At 39.2% G+C, this 24,083-nt stretch overlaps 1 protein-coding gene across 3 annotated transcripts in view; it reads right to left on the bottom strand.

Annotated features, from left to right (window-relative positions):
• Nucleotides 1–1,978: 1,978 nt before the first annotated feature.
• LOC110053585 (transient receptor potential cation channel subfamily A member 1-like) overlaps nt 1,979–24,083 on the bottom strand; it is a 28,035-nt gene continuing 5,930 nt past the window's right edge. For 2 of the 3 annotated variants that reach the window (XM_089272211.1, XM_089272207.1), the window contains exons 2-30: nt 20,205–20,301; nt 19,444–19,619; nt 18,515–18,631; nt 17,894–18,002; nt 17,067–17,173; nt 16,731–16,778; nt 16,350–16,486; nt 15,760–15,808; nt 14,840–15,028; nt 14,396–14,488; nt 13,849–13,931; nt 13,562–13,723; nt 12,996–13,113; nt 12,395–12,564; nt 11,860–11,941; nt 11,000–11,059; nt 10,503–10,583; nt 10,306–10,376; nt 9,550–9,745; nt 8,533–8,720; nt 7,919–7,979; nt 7,420–7,494; nt 6,901–7,098; nt 6,138–6,206; nt 5,367–5,477; nt 4,388–4,512; nt 3,580–3,700; nt 3,296–3,361; nt 1,979–2,549 (exon numbers count right to left, since the gene is read on the bottom strand). In XM_089272211.1, the coding sequence (XP_089128337.1) occupies nt 2,535–2,549; nt 3,296–3,361; nt 3,580–3,700; nt 4,388–4,512; nt 5,367–5,477; nt 6,138–6,206; nt 6,901–7,098; nt 7,420–7,494; nt 7,919–7,979; nt 8,533–8,720; nt 9,550–9,745; nt 10,306–10,376; nt 10,503–10,583; nt 11,000–11,059; nt 11,860–11,941; nt 12,395–12,564; nt 12,996–13,113; nt 13,562–13,723; nt 13,849–13,931; nt 14,396–14,488; nt 14,840–15,028; nt 15,760–15,808; nt 16,350–16,486; nt 16,731–16,778; nt 17,067–17,173; nt 17,894–18,002; nt 18,515–18,631; nt 19,444–19,619; nt 20,205–20,301 (3,174 nt within the window). In that variant the 3' untranslated portion in view covers nt 1,979–2,534. Of the gene's footprint in view, nt 2,550–3,295; nt 3,362–3,579; nt 3,701–4,387; nt 4,513–5,366; nt 5,478–6,137; nt 6,207–6,900; nt 7,099–7,419; nt 7,495–7,918; nt 7,980–8,532; nt 8,721–9,549; nt 9,746–10,305; nt 10,377–10,502; nt 10,584–10,999; nt 11,060–11,859; nt 11,942–12,394; nt 12,565–12,995; nt 13,114–13,561; nt 13,724–13,848; nt 13,932–14,395; nt 14,489–14,839; nt 15,029–15,759; nt 15,809–16,349; nt 16,487–16,730; nt 16,779–17,066; nt 17,174–17,893; nt 18,003–18,514; nt 18,632–19,443; nt 19,620–20,204; nt 20,302–21,632; nt 22,326–24,083 lie in introns of those variants that run through there. The other variant, XM_089272215.1, reaches the window with a different exon arrangement.

Genomic DNA, 24,083 nt, shown 5'->3' with positions numbered 1-24,083 from the left:
TTCCTCTAAGGCTGCGGGTGTAATTCGTAAAAACACTGAGTTCTTATAAATCGTTTAGAACTTCTTTGTTCGAGTTCAAATTTATGTTGCTGGCACATGGGTGGGCACTTTATATGTAGACCGTGATGTAAGATACTATTTTTACTGTTCATGATGCACTGCTACGTTAGTCTGCTTTATAAATATTTAACTGCTCTGGTCGAGTTTTGAATTTCAATATGATTAAACGCTCCTTTTCATGCGTTCTCGTTAAAAATGACGCAAAGTTGTCAATTTTAGTAATTTCAATTTGAAGAAAAGGTCCTGTTAGTACTTTCTTATTACTTGATAAAAATTTTGCGGGGTTTGTTTTACCAGTGCGCATCATGACGCCTCCTGGAATAAGCTATACCTTCCCTAGTTGAATCGTCATCAGTTCATCGTACGTTATTCAGGTTATTGATTGGAAAAATAATTATACTTTTGAACCTTAGTCCCTCTATTTTCGGGGATGGGGGTGGGCTTACTTCTTTCGGAGGTCGTTACTTACGGACTTTCACGATTCGTTGCTTGTACGAGCCATTGGCTAAGCCATTGGCCAAGCCATTGGCCAAGCCATTGGTAGCCGTGCATGGTCACCTAAAGCACTGACAATCTGTCTTAGCTAGCGCTCAATGTACTAAGTTTCTCTCTCGCTGTTTAAGCTCGGTGTTTTCTTTACAAAATAAATTACTGAAGAATGGTTTTCAACCATACAGTGTGCAATCAAAAAGACTCCTATACCATTTATTACATTTATTATCTTTTACACAACGTTACTCGGCTACACTAACCTTTGCTATTCTAACAGCTAAGAACTGTTAAAATGTACCTGTTCTTGGTTTCACATTCAGGAAAGAAATTAATAACTTCATTTTTTTTACAATTAGGATAGATTAATGCAATCTCGAGATCTCTGATATTTTCCCGAGTAGAAAGCAAAGTGTGCCTCTCGGTTTACCCTTTGATTTTCATATTGATGTTTTTGTTTACAAGTGCAACTATAATCTGCAACACAAATACCCTTTTTGTTTGGTCAGTGTAGAATACATCTTCGTATTTAATGTATCACCAGCCCGGCATGCTTATTTAAACTTATGTTCATATAATTTGCACAGCTTTTAATACCACAAAACGCAGCTGATTTGAAATCAATTCTTGCATACGATGCCTGCGCGCGCAGTACGCGTACGAAAGACAATCAAACTCGAGCTGTTTTTTTCGAAACGACATGATTAGAGTCTTTTATTTCGCAGCTAACAAGATAAAGACAGTGTAAAAGTTTGTTTTGATTTCTTCTAATACATAACTCGAGAATTCTGGTTTAATTTGACAAAGGACAATATATTTTGTTTAGAACCAGACAACTATTTTCCTTCCTGGCGACATTCGACGAACTACGAACGAGTTGCCGGACACGGACGACCCATTTTTGTCGCCAAATTAAAAGCTTGGAGACAAAGTGTTTCAAATATTTCACTTTTTACAATCTGTTATATATCGTATGGTTTTTGGAATTCTGAATTCTTTTTCGTGACTATTCAATGCCGTCTCCAGTGAAAAAAGTTGCCCGACTGCGATGCGTTTCCTCAGTGTTAACATGAAGTCGGGACAGTACAGTTTTCCCCGCCTTTAGAATCCTGATTGGTCAATTCAAATTCCAGGCGCGCCAGCCGTATGCAAGAATATGCGGGGAAAGAACGTTACGAGCAAGTTATCTTTGGAATGTACTCTAATCTGAGGTTTAATGGAGTTCTGTTGGGCTCTAATGGTTATGGAATGAACACAATGCCAATACTACAATCTTGTTCCCAATATTTGAAGAGCTGGAAGTTGCCAGAATATGGTGGCGCAGTATAAAACTAAAAATGTATATTTTGGGCGGGAACCTCTTGGGTCATGGGTCCGAGTAATTCAGCTTTTGTTTGATGAAAACAAAATAGTACAAAACACACAGCAATTACAATTTAATTTGTATATTTTTTATTTGTGATAATTAAACAAAGAAACCCATTATCACACATTGCAAGTCATTGAGTCAACGTTATTCACCTAGCACCATTTTATTTCATCTTTGAAATAATTATTTTTTGACATGAAATTTTTTCAATTCTTTTTATGTGCTGCAAGAAACTTTGAACCAAACGATATCCTTTGATAACCAGTGCCAAATGTAATTAAGCAAAAAGATATGGATCCCTAGGCAATCGATTTTTTTCCAGCTTTAATAGTCGGTCTACGACCATTAACACCCTTCTTAGGATGAACTGAAAAAATTTGCTTCTGTCTTAAATATTTGAAGTCAAACTTTACATGCTTCTTTTAATTCTTGCATTGTAAAGTCGCTACGGAATTGAAGATGGGAAGTCTTGGCTCGGCCGTTGCACGGAAATGGTAGGTTCTGCTCCTTTCTATTAGATCTCCGTTACGTTTGGGATCGGTGATCGCATCACGTTTGGAGAGAGCCTTATTTACGCCAGATTTGCAGTTTCATCTGGAATCTTGAAATTGTGTGTTTACACCGTGGACTCCTACAACCAAGATAACAATCAGTTAGAACATTTAGGCCCTTTCTCCCTTATCAGTAAAATGCGATGGGTATTGTAAGAGACCAAATCTACAGTCATCTACTCTTTCTGTCTGTCCTATTAGTATCTTCTTCAGTAATTCTTTACACCCAAAACGATGCTTCTAAATTTCATTAACGAGTCTTGTTCCGATTAGTTTCCCTTTTTGTGAAATGTTATCAAACAACTTTTGGCACGGTGGTGGTGTTCAGAGAATGAACAGTGTTGCATTGTTTCATTCGCTGATCTGACGAAAAAGGCAAGCCACAGATTTAGGTATTTTTTCCTTCATTAATAGTTCAATGTTGAACTCTCAGCAATACACAAAAGCATAACTCTCGAAACATCAGCTGCTTTTTGTCTAAAAAGGCAATTATCGTGTAGTTTGCTATGGTAACCAACAGAGTACACGCCCTGTTAGGTTTACTTACGTTTTGAGTTTTAGTTTGAATTAAAGTTTCGATTTCCGTGGTGATATCATTTTATTACGACTTTACCACGGCAATACCATTAAAATCTCCATGACAGTCTCGAATTGCGTCATTCAAAAGACATTGCGACGGACTTTAGATTGCGTTAGTCCCACGATTAACAACGTAGTGTTCTGCATAAGAATTGTTGATCACCTAAACTGCATCCATTACCATCCCTCCCTCCCATTAAAAACTATAATATCTAGGAGAAAAAAGCGAAAAAGGGATCCGTGTTACCATGGATGGCCTCCGTGTCGTTTCTGTGGACGGGCGTTCTTGTGTGAACCCGCTAATCGGAACAATCTAAAAAATAACATACGAGGAAAAGTTTTCAAATTTTACTGATGATTCAGTGAAAAGCCAGAAGACTATATTCATTTCCTGGCTAAAAGCAATTTCAAATTCTGGGCTCCTGATTTCGGACGTTTACTGAGGGTTACCAATATCAGTTGCGCCTGATGATTCATGAATTCAGAATTGTGACATGAAAAACAAACAAACGAACAAACAAACAGTCAAACCGGAGGTTCTCTGGAGAGCGCCTGCTGTCCATCCACTGTGCTGGTCAACGGTTTTCCACTCGAAGTCATCTCGGTCAGTCTTTGATCAAGTCTTCCAAGGAGGCGGATAATGTTTTGCAACCTATCAATTAAAAGAAGCACCCCGGTTATTTCGTTACTCCCGTGTTCGCAGCATTCCATATGGCACTTAAGAAAAAGCATAGCACAGAGTTAGAGAATAGGCCATATTCGAATTCTCGGAATGCACTGTAACTAGCTTGCAATTGAGACAACTGAAAAAATGCGAGGAGTTTTTTCAAATGCAAATTATATTAATCTCCTTTTTAATGACATTCCCTCGCATGAACCTCCATTGCAAGCTAGTTCCAGTTCAATGTCGGGAATACAAACAGGGCATATTATATGACCACATAAGATTGCTACGGGAAAGACCGGTCGCGAGTTTCACACTAGTCTTCGTATCTATCAAGGACTTTCTTAGATCAGAACCGTTGCTGGTAGCACGTGACTAGCACGTTTCAAACACGGCGTTACCTGCCAAAAATATCCTGTTATAATATGTTCTATCGACATTAGTTTACTGTTAATGTGGATAGTTTCATGCAAAACGTTTGTAATATGACTAAATAACTCAGTGGAATAACTCAATGGAATGTTGGAAGTACAGGGCTTTAGACTGTAACAAAAAAATCTCAGTTTGTTCTAAATTCCTTCAGTATTCCATTCATACCACCTTTCTGCATATTTGCACAAAGGGTGGGGTTAAAACTTTCGCAAAAGATTTAGAAACAAGCTTAACATTACTGACTTGTCTTCTTGTTGGTCGACCTTGTCAGCCAGTTTGGTGACCTTGTCACTGATTTGTAACAGAGCTGGATTCACATATGTTTGCTGGTTTGCTGTGTGTTTCTTGGGCGAACCAAATTCCACAAGCTGCAGAAAAAATTAAACCAGAGCCTTTAGGGGCCACATTACAACATTGACCACACTGCTTTGGAAAACTCAGTATGGAATTGAGATTTATATAATAACAACCAGACGGTTTATACGCTGTCAGTTAGTCGTTCATACGTTCATGTCCCTATGTTGGAGACGGTGTCTTATGTTATATGTATGTATGCTATGAATTCGCCTGAAGGTCTGTTACATCTTTAAATGTCTTAGAGCATAGGCAATAGCCCCCTGTAGTTATTTTTAGAATGTGAAAGGTGTTGCGGTTAGGATTCCAGCTCCGGTTAGGATCTTCATAACGGATTCGTTAAGCTAGAGCACTTTCCTACCTAACATTTGGCAACAAAACCCTCCATGAAGGGTTTGCAAATTGCAGTTTAAATTGGCGGTATGCTTTTAGTGCTTATTTCTTCACTAAGCCGGGGAACGTTACTTAGAGATAATCCAGATCGGCTCAATGATCCAAGATCACCTGGATCGTGCTGCACCTGACCGGCCGATGAGTCAATCCACTCTGGCCAAGGATTCATCGGTTCCTTTGCTGCACCATGATCCGAGTGATTCTGGATCATAGACAGATTCGGCTAACGTGTTTACACCCTTGTTGTCACCCAATTCAGATCAAGCGATGGTTCATTTGAGAGGTAACAATTTCTGTTTGTATATACTCCCATGCAATCACTTGCGTGTGGCAAATTGCACAATTGTAACCTCCCAAATCAATAACCAACTGACCTGAATTGGGTGGCAACGAGGATGAAAACACATTAGCCGAATCCGTCTACTGATCCTGGAACAGATCATCCCAAAGAAACACACCCCATATTGACTCTTACCTTTTGCCTCCATGTTCGTTTTCTGTTGGGATACTCCACGCAGTATGGAACCCAGATCTTTCTGAGAACTTTTCTAGGAGTGGCTCTTTCTAATTCTAAAAGCAGTTCAACCTTGAAGACAAATCCATGAATCATTATAATAATTAGACTAGAGTACTCAGTTTATCAAGACGCACAAAACGCCAGTTATAACATTGCCAGTTTACTCTATACTTTTGGCGTTTAAGCTAAAGGTGTCAAACACGCCAAGTTAAGCAAAGCCGACACAAAGTAGAATTTAACTTGATTTACCATAATATTTTGGATGGCCACTTCCAGTCTTCTTTAGGTATAGAGGAAAAAGTACGAAATATTTCATACCCATGTGTGTTTAAGTGTACTACATACCTACATGTTATGTATAGGATAAGCTGACAGGCTTTGATATGTTTTCAGGTTTCATTACGGACATTTAAGCCATATCGGTCAAGTGTTTTAGCTTGGATAATAAGGGTAGCTTCCCTGCATTTACGAAAAGAATCAGTCGAAAGGAACGTTTTCAATAGGAACGAGTTGCATGTCGGACGAAGTGCGATTAGGGAAGAAAGAAAGAGTTCAGAAACTGTGGAAGGTTTGGATCTTGTGTCAGGGTATCGTTAAATCTGTCCATCAAACGTCTCTTTATTTCTCTTATGAATTGTAAATTACAACAGTTGCATTGTATTATGTAGATGAAATTTAGAGAGACTGACACGGAACTGAAGGCTTCACAGTCACTCATAGTTCACCAACCTGCATTGCATGTTGTTCCATTTTGGCGGACTGGAGAATTCTATTTACGTCACCAACGGATAAACCAATCTGCAGGAGATTATTTAATGTATCCCATAGATTACATTATCCCGTCTTTGCAGTAATTAACGATTCTTATATAGTGCATTTGAGTGACCAATGGACTGTTTGAGTGCCTCGTAACTGGCGAGAAAATTTGAAAGGAACTCTGTCTGTTTCAGGGTCTCTGTGTATGTGTTGTTTAGCAATACAATTTTTTCAGAACCCTACCTCCACCGAGGATTATAAACTAGTACCAGTAAATTTGTGGAGGCGCGGTAGCCTAGTGCGCTAAACTCCGGATCACGACAGAGTGCTCCGTGTTTGAGCCCTGGTCATTGCATTGTATTCTTGGGCAAGACATTTTACTCTTACAGGTTCTCTCTCCACCCAGGCATATAAATGGGTAACGGCGAATTTTAATGTTGGGAGGGGAGCGGAGGGGTTCGGTACCCTGCGATGTACTAGCATCCCATTCACGGGGGACTAGAAATACTCCGAGTCGCTTCCTGCTACAGAAACCGGAATAAGCTACGGCCACTGGCCTGACGCAAAACCTTTACCTTTAACTATCGGGAACTCTTAAGGCAACCCATCATAATATTAGGAGTAACCTCAATGGGCGTCAGAGTACTTCTAGATGCTTCAACGACTTCTTGAAGCACTAGGCTAGCTGACTTTACCTTTTGAATAGAAGAAGGCGCCTTAACACTTTTGTACTTACCAAGAGATTCTTGATGATGATCGGCATACACACACAGAAGATGACGTAGACCACGTAACTTATCCCGGGGTATGGTAGGGGCTGATATTTGAACACTGTGTGCGGGTATTTCATCTCACCAAGAATCAACATGAAGGTTGTGAAAAGCGAGTATGGAAGATGATCAAACAGGTACTGTGTTGCTTCATTCGATTCACCCTGCAAATAAATTAATTACTGTGTTCAATAAGGTGATGGGCGCATTCTGATTGGTCAAAAGCTAATCTGCTATTGTTTATGGTATCGGTAAAATCAACTTGACTTTGAGTAGTCTAGCACTTCAGAAATGAATTCGGCCTGTTTGAGTAAAGTAGCTTTCAATGCGTTTGCTTTTTGATGAAGGCGTTCTCAGGCCTATTAGCGTTCTGAATGACTCGATATCTGCACCCTTTTTAAATCTCCTAATTTGTGAAAACGGCATGGTTTTGGGACAAATCCTAAATAAAATCCTAAATAAAATCTGATGTGTAAGCTACTTACCGGAAATCGCTCGCGAAGTAAAAGGAAAAACGGAATTCCAAAGGCAATTACAAAAGGAATAAACAGAATTATGATCTGAAGAGGCAAAAAGCGATAAAGTAAATTTACAAATTGTAATGTCGTAATTAGTAAGAGGTTGAAGCCCTGGGGTTAGTAAATTAAGATCAAACAGTCTGGTCTAGAACACTGGCTTGATTCTTCGTGTTGTGCTATTGGCTAAAACATTTAGTGATTTCACATGACGTCACGGAAGCCATATTGGTTTCTCAAAACATAAAATGGCGGTCATGTTAGTGTCCCAAACCCCAAACCAGAGTTCATGTAAAAACTCTTTTTGTTCCAATGAGTTTGCATGACTGCTGGCCACATGACTGAAAACGCTCTTTACTGTTACACGGACGCCCAAGTTGCAAGACTACCAGGAATGAAAACAGACTTCAGATTTACAATATGTGCGTGTATCTATTGAGAACCAAACCCAAACATTTAACAGTCTTACCTTCACTAATGTCTTTATTATATTTGTCATCATTATAATATAAATACCAAACGTAGAAAATCTGAAAGAAAAATGATAAACAGTACCGGTAAACGGCAAAGTAGAGTGCAATGGATCATGCGAGTAAATTAGCCTCACGGTGAAAAAAATGACAATGATATTTGAAACTGAGTTTTGATTGGTGTCGCTATCGTCTCTAGAGTGAACAAAAGAGACATGTCAGGGTTCATTTTAAAACAAAAGTTGTTACACAATTGAATAAGCGCGGCATCAAAAGGTCAAATTTAATAATCACTTACCGCAGCGCCTTTTCGAGGCTTTTCGAGTAAGTTAAATACGGTACATCTAATATTCAATCTCTCCTATTACGTTGTTACCAAGGAATGCCAAATAGTGTCCAAACGAAAAATAGCAACACTGATCAGGCAGGGAAAACTAAAACTATTGTGGATTTATTTTGATTCCGTCTAAAAGCTTTCGCAGACCATTTTCGCGCACATTATGGTGGTCTGTATTGATCACCTTTCGACGAATTTGCTTCTTTCTCATCATAAGTTTGATAACAAACGTGGAACAATAATTTTGTTAGTTCCTATTAAAGATAAGATGTTTACCTTCTTAAATAAAGCACAAAAATAACCCAAGCGATAAAAATAGCTGTGGCAGCTACTGCCTTAAGACTGTAAGCAGATCCATCTTTATCGTTCTCCTTGAAAGCGCCATACTGAAACATGTACACAAGACTTGTCATGTACAAAAACCATTCCATCCAGTTATCAATCTTCAATAGATATTTGAATTTCTGAAAGAAAAAGGAAGCAGATAGAAATCAGTTTGCTAAAGCTTTCATTGTAGTTTTTAGTGCGTTTATGTAGTATACATACAGGGGTCTTGTCTAAAAACTGAAACTTAGACAACGCAGTGTATATTCTATAACAATAATGAACCAGCGAGAACACGAAGCAAAAAAATGAAATCGGCTCTAAGCTCGGGAAAATGCGTGTGACTATGCCGCGATTGACTTTATTCTTGTATCTGATTGGATGAGTATATTGCGGGAATTAAATCAAACACCAATGCAAGCGTAGAACCACAAAACCATAGCAAGTCTGGATTAACTCCGACACTTATTGGAGAATTGCTCTAATGTGATTTAAAACGTGATTTTTGATAACGAATTTCAGAGCAAAGCTTGGGAGATTGATGAATGGATTCAAATTAAACAGCTACGTGTTTCTTCAGTGAGACTACATAGAAAGAAAGAAGAAATATCTTAATTGGCCACTCCCTCGATGGGGATTATCAGGGTCAAGAGAAACAAATGATGAAACAAAGACAACGTAAATGAACATAACGTGGTTAAGAATCCCAACTGGCAGGAGACGGACCAGTTGGCTATTTACAAACCTGACCGAGGAGTTAAACTCGGGACTACCGAGAACAACACCAGCTGGTGGTCAGAACGGGACTTGAAGCCTCCACCACCGGATTTCAAGTTCGGCTCCCTAACCATGCACTTGGCCAGTTAGTATGTCAAACTACAGTCTCCCAGCCCCGTTCGAATTTCTTGCCAGCGACTTTTATATGTTTTAGATCTGTTTCTCATGGTGTGATTTACAGCAGTGTCTCACCTCGTCCCATATTTGGAAAATTTCTTTAAGCAGATGAAACAGACTCATAACGACAATCGTGAAGCGAGGGATATCCAGGAGAGCATCCTGTTGCTTGCTGCTGTTCTCCAGTAACACGGTCATGGTGGTCAACATCACCAAAAACAAAATATAAAATCCTAGATTCATTACGTAAGCCTTCCAACCCACGCTCCGCCTGAAATGTGAGAAAAAGTGTTTTCATGAACCGCTGTTTCGCTGCTAATATGCCTCCGAACTTCTTAAATTGATCTCGTACTTCAAAAATAAAATATGACTGTTTGTGCAAGGATTTCTCAATTTTAAAAACATAGTTTTAGAAGACTAAAGATGGGAACGCCGGAGACATGGTGAACTACACCTTAAGACAGCAATTTAGAATTTACAATTTAGAAAACAACCTTTAATAAAGCCAGTGTTAAAAACCGTACATACATTTTACAATGCAGATTATGAGTTCAAGATTTCCGAGGTGCATTTCTCGTTCTCCCAAACTTCCACTGGTGTTTGTTTACCTCGACATAAACACGGAAGTGCTCTCTATTTCCAAAAGTAATTACCTCTGAAGCAGAAACTGTTTATCGAACATAATCTCTTACTAAATGTAATGCTTTTTCATTGGCTGCTGTTTGGTACTGGAATTGAATCCTAAACTGATACTTAAACAGAACATTGCGCAAGTCTCCTGGCAACTACATTTTACTGTTTAGCTGCATCTAGGAATTTGTATTGTCTTACCATTTGATGTTCATGATGGCTCCTGTCACAGGATGTGACAAACAGTTCACTCGCTTGTACTTGACCATGGTCTGCAAAGAAATTAACAGAAAACCACGTAAGTGTGCTGTGATTGGTTCAAAAGAAATGCTTATCAAAAGAATACTTCTCAAAGGAATACTTATCCTTGATGGCTACGTGGAACGAATCAAGCTTACATGTAAACTGTCCAGATATTTCTTTGGATCGTGTTTCCTGAGATCCGGCATTCCTTGTAACAACATAAAGTCGTACGTCACCTACAGACGGGAAATGCACGTTGGATGGCCTCAGTGGAAAATAATATCACCAAGGAGATACTTTCATGATGTATGCCATATTATCCTAACGTATGAAGTAAGACAAGGAGAATTTGTGTGCTGGCATTAGGCGTCATCGAAGCAAGATTACAGAATCAGCATCAGTGTTGGAAGTTAATTTCAAATAATGATTTCTACAATATTGGTGCCCTTCCTCTTTTACGTTACGGGAACTCAAAGAGTAATTTAGAGGTTTCGAAAAGACTCCTCTGCACGAGGGATTTAAGAAAAACTATACAACGAAACGGCGTAAATCTATTTTTGAAATACCTGGGCCAGGACTGGTATGGTTAAAGCTAACAGAAAATAACAATAAAAAAACCAAGGTGAATATCTTTGTTACGACGGAGACTTACCGAATAGTCTTCACTTTTCTCTTTATCACCGGATTCTTCAACACTTTTATCAAGAAATTTCTGAAACATAAAACACAAAAACACCAGTAATCCAGTTACTTTCAATCAACGTTGTGATTTAGTTGTCTGGTAGATTTCTGAGACGACAAATACTGCCATTCGCCTATCAGTTAACAATTTGAATAGTGACTTGCCATGTATTGTGAAGTAATATATCAAACACGAGGGACAGTGTTTCATCGAGATATCCAAACACCGAGAAGAGAGTTGAAAATACGACGCGCAGCGGAGTATTTTTGACAAAATTCCAGGTGTTTGGATAGCCGATGAAACACTTTCTGGAGTGTTTGATATATCTTCTCAATCGAAATAAAAAACCAACGAGTAAACGGACGAGTAAAATCGTCAAAATCTATGTTAATTAAGACCGGGTATCCAAATAGGCTCGATTACCAGCCGCTGTTCGGGAAAGGAGCCCGCGATCCTCCCCCGAACTACGTAGACCGGACTCGAGAAAGCGGCGGACATCGAGCCTAGTATCTAAACCTCCTTCACGGTTGTGATTTTCTTTGTTTTAACTTGATGAATTCTAAATTAATTTGAGAATGCTATTTCTCTCGCGCTAGTCATTAGTTGGACGCTTCAGTTATCTTTTCTGTGGCTTTAGTGGCTCGGGCTAGTTCTGACTATAAGGCGCTGTCCTTTCTTGTGTGTATTTATATGTATAATGGGCAAGCCGGGAGTATTCTTCAGTTTTAGAGTATAGCTCTGAGATGGAAACCCTAATTTCCATTTTAAAAACTCAACACAGAGGATTTTTTTGTGACCAGCAATTAATAGTTAAATTATGCGCAGCAAACCTCAGCAGCCAGCGGCATCTTCATGATAAGACGTTGAAGTTGAGTAAGGCCTTCTTCGACATGATGACACATTTCTCTCCACCTGAAAAAAAAACTTAATTAGATAATCGTCGTTTTTAATTGCTTTTCTGTTTCATCAGGTGGGAGAGGGAACGAGGCTGAGGGAGGGAACTGGAAATAAAGAAACGCTTGGGTTTGGATAAGGTGAGGATATCAACGTGTTGTAAATTAAATTTTAAAAAGCGTTTTCGTTAATTGGCAGGGTCGTTGTGCTATAAGTGGATGATAGTAACTTAATAATCAACTGTTCTCCTCAAATATTACGGAGCATCATTAAAGATACTACGCAGAGCCTCATTATTTAGCATGTGACATTTTATGACGGACATGTGCAAACTCCAAAAAAGCTTCCTTATAATTATTCCCCTCTTGCAAGCATCATTGCCAAGAGATATTACGTCAATGATCCATAATAGCCACATTTCACATCTTGGACTTATCGTACCATAAGAACAGCTCTCCGTCTCATGCTCACCGTGTGTGTTCTGCTATACACATGACCACCGGTTCCTTGCCAGCTTCAATTGCAACATCCAATGCATTCTGGTTGTAAGCATTGTACGTCACGTTTTGAGCTTCATGGGATAGGAGATACGTCACCAATGCTGCATGACCATTTTTGGCTGCCAGATGCAAAGCGGTGTCCTGAGAGGAGAGGAGAGGAGAAAGTTAAAACGTATGTGAAGATTTTTGACATTTCTACTTTGAACACGGTTTCTACTACTGGATCTCTTTTCTTTCCTTCTTCAGCCAAGATTTTAAACTTGGATGAAACGATAGATACACTGCTTTAGAAAAGCGCTATTAAAATGTTACAAAAGTTTAGAAGATTGAGACAGATTGGAAAGAAGAATTTGAAAAACGTGAATTTGAAAAACGTCCGCCTCTCTCTAAACTTTAAGAGTCATATCGAACGGTCGTCAATAGCTCATGTTCGATGTACCAAAATTCTAACATGGCACCGAGGCTTTCTTAGAAAATTTGCAATATTAATTTTGCTCAGAATTTATAAGTTAGAATTTTGATCTATCGAACATGGGCTTTTGTCCTCTACAATTAACCTCACAGTTCCTCACCTGGTCTGCGTTATCTTCCACGTTAATGCAGTTAGGGTTTGAAGTGCAGATCAACTGAACACTCTTTAATGATCCTTTAGCTGCGGCGAAATGTAATGGAGTTCGACCGTCTGTATCCCTGCGGAAATACAACTGAGCGCTCTAAAAAACGATTTAGACTATTCTGTGGGTCTTTAGAAAAGAACATATGAACCTACGGTGGATATGCTGTAGATCAGCCACAATAGAAACATGGAACCTAACAACTTATCACCACGAGGCAAAACGTCTTTGACTGTAGTAACTTGTTCTGATTAACGAAAGATAATTGTTTAGTGCTGACCAATTTAGTATACTAATTTAGTATATTTATATATATATAATGAAATAAGTCGTTTGTCAAAGGAACAAGTTATATTGTCAATATGCGGGAACATTGAAATTATTAAACTAAATTATTATTTGAGAAAATTATTTGAGCTTTGACAGTTCACTGTGCCGAAGCACTTTTCATATGTCTGCATTTCAAGTATAAAAAGCAAGATGGTCTTATGAAATAAAAGGCTTTTTATTGGAAGGCTAAATACCTTTCTATAGTAGCTCCTCTGTCCAGAAGAAACTTGACAACCTTGTCTTGTCCATTAGAAGCCGCCAAGTGGAGTGGGGTGTGATCGCTTAAGTTACCTACATTCATTAAACGAGTCTGTCGACCTTCCATCAACTTTTTTACAATAGGTAGCCAGCCATGACTAAAGATATCAAATGACAACAACAGATAAGAAGAAAAAGAAGTCTCAACTGCTAAAACTATTGATTCATCACAAAAGTAGTTGCCCATCCTTCACTTCTTGTTATCGTAATTCACTGATCGTACCTGGCAGCCAGGTGGAGTGGAGTTTCCAGTTTATTGTTCTTCAAACTTGGATCTGTGCCGTTCTTCAGGAGTAACAGCACACTCTACATAAAAGTCACATATAAGGACAACAGAAAATTCCAGTTAAATTCGAGGACATCTTGTATGAAGAATACAGGGTTTTCGTTCGGAAAATTTCAAAAGAAAAAGCAATTTAAGCTCTACCTGAGACGAAACTAGGTAAATAAGTAAGAATTGTATTTTAGTCAAGTTTTCTAGCGTACTGATGAAGTCTTTTTGGGGACACTTAACTACATTAAAATAATCATATAGTGTCTACAACTGTTAAAACATAAAATATAAACCAGACGAATTGGTGAAACAATAGAATCAATAAAACAATAAAATCATTCATAATCAGAGAGGTCAACTCAGATATACCAATCTATATTAAACAAAAAAAATGTCGGAAAAAAGTCAGAAAAATCGAATAACTTGCTGAGTCACAAAGGAATACTCAACGTTAAAACGCTGGAAAGATTAGCAAACTTAATATCTTGAATCTGACCTTAAGGAAACCACCCTGTGCGGCATAGTGGAGAGCTGTGGCTCCTGTACTGTCCTGCTGGTTCACAAGTTTCAGTTCTTGTACATTTGGATCCTGAATAACAAGTCAAACCAGTCAAAAAACACGTGGTACAAACAACTGAAGGCAAGGATTTTACTGACGCCTCAGAACACGATTTGGATTTGATGTTGAAACGAACAACACGTTTTCCTAACCAAGTTTTTCAAAAGTTATATAGGCTTGTCATGAACCAATTGAAAGTTCTCTTGACAACATTTTATTGGAAACCGTAGTAATATTTCAAGTCAAGCCGCGCATATAAGCTAGCTACTTGATACCTTTTTCCTCAACAAATCTCGGAAAAAAGTGTCATATTACATCGTGTACACCAGCAAATATAACTCGCAGGAACACATTCTTGAGCTTATACGTATTTAGCTTTACCTTCAAAAGTCGCTCAATAGTTCTATCCTGTCCTACTGCCCAGTGCAGCGCGGTTCTCTTTTTCTCGTCCTCGCAAGTGACATCAGCACCACTTTCTAATAATAGTGACACAACCGCTGAACAGCCATGAGCCGCGGCCAAGAGTAACGGTGTGCATTTCTCGCGATCACGTGGGTTTAAATCTACACCCTGTGAAGAAAATGCATAACTATCACTCAACAGTTGAATAGAATACAGTCACTGTGTTGTGACATTATATCTGACTTTGTCAATTTTCAATATATCCTAAGGCATAACTGGATTCACCAAGACAATGTAGTTTCATTATAACAGCGATCGAATTACCCCCAAACTAATCTATTAAAAACACAGTTTCATAGTTGAAATCAATTCTGCGTGTTGGAGCTCACATAGCTAGGCACTTTCCTTAAAACAATTATACCTCATTACGAGTTATATGCATGAACATTATTCAGTTTACAGTTTGTAAACGCATCTTTAGTAAAAACCCAAAGGCATTGAGTAAGGAGACCAGAGTAGCTCAGATGATTGTCTTGAATCCAAATTTTAAGAACAAAACTTGCACAAAAAGAATAATATAGAGAATTTCAAGTCAGACCAAGTCTGTGGCAGCTGCCTCTTTTGTACAGAGCATACGCGTGAAGAAAAATGGCCTGGTCGGTTGCCGTTCGATTTTTCCGGCACTGCGCATGCACTTTCTCAGCGTTTAAGTTTTAAACAAATCAGAAATGGAATGTAATTGTTTGTCCGTTATTCTTTTTTTGCGGAAGAGGCGGCTTAGCGAAAATGAACTACATTAAGTATGACGCGACCGTCTATTCTACCAGCAACTGAAGGCTGTTGTTCAAAGAACTTGGAATTTAATGGCCTTCAGGTGAACAATGTTCTGATATACTTACATGATCCACCAGAAACTGAACTACACTGACATGATTGTACATGGAGCATCTAAAAAGAAAAAAAAATCGATGAACTTCGTAAACCACGGAATGCTTCGTTCTTTCTGGAACAGATAAGTTCAAGAGTCAACAGAAGTTTCCGGGAGTTATCGTTGCGCCAAGGAATTGCTTCCTAAATTCAGCTCTTCAGTGGAATGACCACCGTTTATATTCTAATGTAACATGAAACGACCAACGGTATATATTGTCAGTCAGCTAACGTAACCATCTGACTATGAAGATATTAAAGGGGAGAATTCTAAACACAAAGCAGAAAAGATGTTCGCTTTGATGAAGTAAGCTAATATTTAGTTGAAAACGAAGCTTACAGGATTCTAACCTATGACCTTGGTGATGCATGAGCTGGTAAATTGCAAATTCTCTCGTTACTGGTCAAAATTCGATGAATGCTGGGTTTTTTCTTTCTCGGCCCTCTTTGCTGCTACACAAAATTCCCCTTTTTCAAAAGTATATATACTCCACCTAAAATACTCTTAGCCAATGGGCACAAGCATATCAAGAAACAGGCTGCTTTTCGAATTGTTACTGACCTATGCAAGGGTGTCATGACCTCTTTATCCACCAAAGCGTGTTGGAAGGCAGCTGGATCATGTTCGTATAAACACTGAAGGATTTCTGGTGCACCAAGACGACAAACCAGGTGGATTGGAGTACCACCATCTAACCTCTATTTTGAAAAATATAAAGTTGAAAAGAAAATCAGCGAACCAAAACCACATTCAATAAAGCACGTTGCCATTTTAAGTCGAGGAGGAACCGATTCATTCCTTTACTTTGCGAAGGAACGAAAGGACGCTGCCGAATCTAAGATGCTTGCCATACCATATTATGCCGTGATAAACCACTCGGCTCAACGTAGAGTTAACTTACTCTGCGGTTATGGTATTTGAAATACATAAAGTTTAACTTACCTTGACAGCTGTTACAGAGCAACCGTGGTCCAAACACAACTTAACCGCCTGAAGAAAACATATAACAAAAAGGGTGCACACATAGACCCTATTCATAAATGGCTGTCAATTTAAAATTCTTTTGTATGCATTTAAATTAGCCCAACTAACCTGGTTTGAGGGTAAAAATTCTTTTAAATTATAAACTCAAAAACGAGATTAGCTGGGCTAATTTTAACACCAGGACAGAATTTGTCATTGGCAGCCATTTATGAATAGGGTCTATAAATTGTTGTAACTCGAACATCGAGAAGTTCTCACATGAAAGAAATAACTTTTTTTTTTTTTACAGGTTACCTTCAAAACACCGCTGTCTATTGCGAGATGCAGCAGAGAACTCCCCTCAAAGTCGACACAGTAAATCAGGTCAAGCTTCTGTTTTGTGCCTCTCTGGACTTCGTTACCTGTAATAAAACAAAGAGACTAGTTTCAGCGACAAAAGAAGAAAGCCCTCCAATGCGCAAGCGTTGAAATGCTTGTTACATTTCTCTAAGTCAAATTGACTCTTACCATGATTTTTTTGGAGTTTAAATCATTGCAGAGATATCCCCCAACACAATAGGTTTTTTTAGAATTAGCTACAAGGTTCTCCCTTGACTCGGAACTTTTTCCAAATATTTGGTTGTGACGATAAATTAAAACGGTAGGAGCTCCCGTCTCATTGATCTGATCTGGGTATTCTTCATGGCAAAGACTACATCAACGATCGGCATCAGAAGCATATAACCCCGAAGCGTGTTAATTCCTTTTATACGTTCAGAACAATGCTGGGTTTTTTACCCAACAGATCAGAACCCACGGATTTTCCTTGCCCAAATATGGAATCAGAGGATTGAAGGCAAGCTTGTTTAAATAATGGCTTCTGTTGGCATACACATACCCTCTAAAGGGAGGTAAGAATATTTCATCCGTAATCTTAGGTCAGTTGTGTTCACTCTGTGCAAATTCCGCAGAGAGTGAAGATATTTTTGTGGCTGCAAAAAATTAGGTAATCTCGCTCCCAGGGTCCCCTCGAAGTCGGAATCCAAGATGGAGGCAGTCTCCGGGACTATAGCCGCCATCTTGGAATTTGACATCAGTACCAAAGGCCTCGTGGATGGATGATAAGGCTGATCATGACTTACATTTCTTGAAGAACAAGGCCATTATGTCCGCTGACCCCTTCTGAGTAGCCACGCTAAGCGGGGTCATATGATCCAGTCCTCTGGCCGTAACCTTGGCACCACAGTCCAACTGAGGAGACAGTTACCAAGACAAACATCATTTCTATTTTGTTGTTGATAGGAAATAGCATTAAGACGATGTGTGAATAGAGAAAAATGAGCAGCATTCGAGTTAGACAGGACCGGTCCGGGCATATACAAAGACTGCACTTGTAAGACATCTACATAACCGGACATCTTTTCAGCTCGCATACGTGTCTGTTCACTTGGAGATTGAACTCCTTGTACGACTTGTACCTGCGAAGTGGAGGCGCGATGGTCTAATGGCTATGGTGCGTTGGAGCCCGCCGGTCCAAGTTTGGGCGGTTTTCCGGGTTCGATGTGTGTAGTTCTTAGGTAAAACGCTTTCAGTTGCCCCACAGAGCGTACTTCCCTGTTCCATTCTGTTCAGGACAAACCTTTTTTTTAACAAATGAGTTTCACCCAAGCTATCTTACCACAATTATTTAGTTGTACTGGCAGATTGTCGATTGGTCTAATATGTTTTATTAGCATTCATCTCGTTATTCACGTTATACTTACAAGCTTTTGACAGATTTCTAAGGCGCATCTATGTTCTAAATGAGCAGCACTATGCAAAGGAGTGTACTTGTTTCGTCCTTCGATGTTAACGTTGGTTGTCTTGTGATTCAGTAATGCCTGCGGAGAAAACAGATGCAAAACACATGAGTCGTGAGAGAAAACGAAAAAAGACACTAAGAAGTACTTCATATAGTACAAAGAAGAGCACGGCCCTTAAGGTGATTCCTTAGTAAAAGAACCCGGCATAAATTTCCGATGAAACTTGGTACGCTGTTGTTACAGGACAAGAAGATATTAAAAACGTAATAAAAGAGGGGTCACCATGCTTATTTTTACGCCACAATGCTGACAAATACGGTTATCTGGGTGACTTTTGGTAATCTCCGTGTGTAACAAATAAGCTCGATTATTTCTCAATGCAGCGTGTTATATCACACAGAGTTTGACTTTCTTTGGTTGTTTTATCATCTACGTCTCAGAAAAAATGTTTTCAAATACCCTGCATATTTTTATCCTTTATAGGAAACATAATTTGGACATGCGCTGTTGGGCCTGTTAAGTCTCCCTCTGTAATATTTATTTCATTTGCCAAAAAAGTAGCCATAGATTTCTGCTAATTTTTTTCTCAGTTATTGAGGATATTGTTCTCATTGAAATTATGAAATAAAAAGTGGGGGTCGCCGTGCCCGTTTAAGAGAAAAGAAGCATTTATTTCGCTATCGAGCTTAATTTGAGGGAAATCTCTTGCGTTTTGTACGCGCACGCGCTCATGCATGTGCGCGCGCTAATGACGCGAAAATCGCGCGCAGTAGGGATGCGCAATACTAAGGAATCACCTTACGGTTTCGATCACTTCGTTCATCTTCAGACATTGTTTCTAATCTGACCGAGCATTCTCAGAAATGTAATTTATGTTCTTTAAACTCTACCTCGACCACTTCAATGTTTCCAGTCCGCACCGCGGCGTGCAGTGGTGCCTCCTCTCTGTGGTCTTTAAGGTTAGGGTTTGCATGGTTGTGGAGGAGATATTTTACGGTATTGACCTGGCCTGCTGATACGGCACAGTGAAGCGCGGTTTTGCCATAACTGTCTCTTTTGTCGATGTCTGAGGAATCAGAGAAATAAAAGTCTGTTAAACTCTGTAAATTGTTAAAACTAAACGAGAAAACAAATCTTTTGAATCTACGAATAGGAAAATGCTGTTTCCACCGTCTTTTCAGGCAGGTGTGATCGACTGAAACCAATCTTAAACGTTTTAGGTAACAACTGTGGGTTACGTTCCCCAGGAGGAAGTTCCTCTCGACGAGAATACCTTTTTCAGGTTGGAGTTACTATGAAAAGGTGGAGATTTTGTAAATAGGTGGTAGAAAAGGGTCGGGAAAACTGATATTTATGGTCTCCTATTAACGTTTACCTCGCAGGGTTTTAGAAAAGAGTTGCAGTGTTTCTACTGCAAGTGTATGAAAGGAGTGCGTTTACTATGGAAGGGTTAGCTTTTCTGTCAAAATGGTATATTTGGGTTTGGGTTTGGGTTTGGACATAGGGTTAGGGCACCCCCATCTAAAGCTTTGTTGAGAGTAAATTCCCCCGCTCTTTTCCAGGTGACAGAAACACAGTATATAAAAGGCTACAAGTCAGTAAAAGAACTACACAACGAGGCAATATAGCGCGCGTCAAGCTGTAATCTAACCTTCATTTTGTTGAAGAAGTGCTCTGATCTCCTGCGTGTTTCCTTTTCTGGATAAAGTGTGGATTGTTTCCCTCTCGCTGTCGCCGTAATCACCTGACTAAAAAGAAAACAATTCCTTCACCTGAATTTTAGCGGTCTCCTCGATCAAGTCACCAACTCACGTTCTCCCGTCCTTTTAAGAGTGTACGACTCGCTAATATAGCTTTCAAGCCACAAGACAAAACATAAAGAAGTCTTGGCTAGAGACTTAAAGTTTTGTAGGCAATTTTTTTTTTACGGTTAATATTTTTTACGGCTTACGGTTACATGTAAAATTTTCCAATTTCTACGCCTAATTGCTAACTTTTTGGTCCGTTTTACGGGTAACGGTTAATCCGTTGACACCCTCTTAGAAGAAACGATTTACGTAAAGTCAAAAGTGCTGAGAGGAGAAGCCAACGACGATCCTCGACTAGGGGATGATGTGTTGAATTCTCAAAATTAATTTTCAACGAAATCAGCAAGACCAGTAAAGAGAATAACATTTCGAACTTCTGTGTTAGCAAAAGTGGAAATCCTTCTCCGGGCAACGATAAAATCTCTTTTGATTGATACGACCGCAACTTGAGTGCGAGCCGAAGCCAAACTGATCGCTATTTTAACCCTGTCGCCAAGCGGTGGCCGTTCAGGCAGGCAAAAATACGTGGATCATCAAAACTGATGCATGATATATACCTTGAAAGCCAAGTACTAGCACTGTACACTTTGAAATATATGAGTAAGTAGAACTGAAATTTACATCTCTTCCAAAAATCTAACACATAAAGTATCACTCTCGAGCAAGAGGCTACTCATGATCTTGTCTCAAACACTTTCGTCGTCATCTTTTTTTTTATTTTATTTTTTCACAAATCAACCATCGACATCCTCAGCCGTCGGATCCACCTTTAATGTTTTTCCATACACGAGTATTAAAACGGAAATGCACCGGATCAGTCACTTCGATCTTTATATGTAATTTGCCAGTAGCGCCCAAGTCTACCAAGGATTAGTCCATTGTTGAGAGTGTATTAGAAACAAAGATAATTAGAAAATTGATACTTAGCTAACGTCAAGTTAAATCTAAAAAAATCGAAAGGCAGCGAAACCTCTTATTAAGACATATTATTATTCTCAGTATACTGGTAGAAAACTGGCCCACGTCACCCGACAGTGTGTACAGTCGATTGTATCGAGACTGCCTAACAGTTTGTCCAACAAAACAAAGCGCTTCAGAGGAAACATGTTAACAGACAAAACGCAAAACAACTAACCAACTCGAGCTACATGGTGTCAAAAAAGGATAGTTGTCTTGGTTCCTGATTTTTCAATTCAAAGTGTCTCAGATGAAAAGATATACCACGTTACCGATGAAAATTACAATGTAATTTCTTGGAAAAATTAGATTACCTTGCACCTCGCCGGAATACAGCGTTGACATTTCATGACTTGAGAAAAATTCCAGGCAGAGCATCATGAGCCCAGACGAGGAATTTGATTTTTTATCATTTCTTTTCCTTTGGTTTAAACAGCAAGAGAATCCGAACATCTGCTGATAAATTTTAATTATTTAAACCTAATATTTTGCAGATAAAGAATAATTTGTCCACGCAAGAAATATAAACCTTGTTAGTCCTTTCGTTCCAAAACAAAACCGAAACTGGAATTTATCTGCTCCCTGTTTTTGACCAAAAAACCACGAAAGTGGACCGGGTAAAGAAAACTATAAAACTTTTAGTTCGTTCTCTTGAAAATCAGAACATCAGTTACATTGATCAATACTAAAATAAAAACCGCAGACTCGAGGTAACTTACATTTAAATTGGATCATATTTGCTTTGATGAAAGCTTATTGGCTGAAAGCAAAGTAAGCCAACTGAAAGAGCTTGCTGTCAAGCCATTCCAATAATCTGTATCAAAATAATTTGAATTTGACATTGAAACTGTGGTGAAACCTTGGCAAGAAGGCAAACAATGGCCACCTCCCATTTGATCAACCTCTGACTAAAAGACCGAGGGTAATTCGCATTTTTAGGCTCTCACATAGAATCGATACTCAGTGACACTTGTCAACTTGACATGTTTGTGATACAAGAATGTTTTGGCGGGAGGTATGTGTGTGTGTGTGTGTGGGGGGGGGGGGGGGGGAGAGACATGTATAAGTTACTGACCGAGTGTGAAGTCAAAATGGCTAAATATTGACCAAGATTATTTCACGTATTTACAGACAGTGCATATTTTTGTTGGGCGAAATGAAGGCAATTTTGTTTATTATCCTTCAAATATTTTTCCGCAACACGCGCAGTTCTGAAAACTGGGAAATATCACTCGGATATTCAGCAGTTTTAGCTGGGGCATATTAAGTCACATGACACGTTTAGACCGATCGCGCGCGAGCCAAAATGTTTGATAATTATAATTATTATCATGCCTTAGTACGCCTATCAAATTGCAATTCGCTGAACACCTGTTTGTGTTATTATCATTGAGGATTCCATGTGTTTGACTCGTGAATTTGATCGGAAGCCTATCGTGGGCGCGTCCGACATTTTCAAAAGGTCCTTCCTTAACTTGTGAGGGTCTAACATAGCGTTTCTGTCGGAGAACTATGAGCTGATCGTCGCCTTGGAAATGTTATGCTCTAAAATACAAATATTAGCCTGAAAAAGAAGTTCGAGGCCTTCCCCTTCTGCTCCCCCTTACTCCACTCCCCAGGACGTTTTCTCGTCTCTCCCCAAGCCTCTTCCGAGTTTGAAAACAAGATGGCGCTCATTTGATCAAAATGCACTAGCTCGCCAAAATACGCCTGCATTAATTGCAGCTATCGAAGGATAGAATGAGACACCCACCTTTGTTTCATACGAAATAGTCTTTAATTTGGGAGCAGTTGTTCGACTCCAAACACGAAAGATCAGTTCATTGCTTTGGCAGCCATTTTGTTTACAATGACAACGCAAACGTAGCCCCTCTCATGAAATACCTTGGTCAGCGGAATTACCACCAAAAAAGCGTTTACTACCCATTAACTGACTGCTGTCCGAGTGAGTCAATTTTTTCTTCCCCAACTAACTGCTATAACTCCCTTTAGCTACGCCATCACCATGTTGAAAAACACAGAAAACGAAATAATTGTTATCGGTCAGGTTTATCGAGTCAAATTTTGGCCTTATCCTTATCCTATGGACCGGGTATTCGCAGTCTTTCTGAAGTTCCACCACTGGGGTTTGTACAAATGAGCTTGCCATATTGTGGGGTATTTGCAACATTTTCGCATATGTTTTATATTTTTTCAAAAAATACCTCACTTATACCCGGGGGAAATGAACAGCGAATTGACGACGCCATTATTCCAGTCAGAAACGTTACACCTGATTACGATACGCGATTTTATTATAGAAACACCGGTGAAATACCAGGTGAGCTTTCACACGAAAACATGACGTCTTCGGATTTTCCTCGGAAATCTTCGGGAAATGTTCGGAAACGTCAGCCTAGTTTTCGGACAACTTTGGAAGAATCTTCGGAAATCTTTGGAAAGCGTTCGAAAATCTTCAGAAAATCGTCAAAAAAGTTCTAATTAGTAAGTTTATATAATAAACAAAATAATACATGGTTGCTTGTAGATATGGAATATCTCTTCTCTTGTTCAACTTTATATCTCACTCGTTCGCTGCGCTCACTCGTAAGATATCGAGTTGAACACTTCATATCTACGCGCCCCACGTATTATTCTCTATATATTGTTATTATATAAAGAAACACAAGCAACACTTTCAATGGGCAGTCCGTGACTGTAGACCGATTATATAATTAGCTACATTTCAGATGCACCAGGCAATTTTGTCTATTTACTCACGTCCG

This window comes from Orbicella faveolata, unplaced genomic scaffold, assembly GCF_042242905.1.
Source record: "Orbicella faveolata isolate gen_17 unplaced genomic scaffold, um_ofav_v1 contig_1, whole genome shotgun sequence".
Classification (NCBI taxonomy): domain Eukaryota; kingdom Metazoa; phylum Cnidaria; class Anthozoa; order Scleractinia; family Merulinidae; genus Orbicella; species Orbicella faveolata.
The sequence above is the reverse complement of the archived record's forward strand: the minus strand, read 5'-3'. Positions and strand labels throughout refer to the sequence as shown.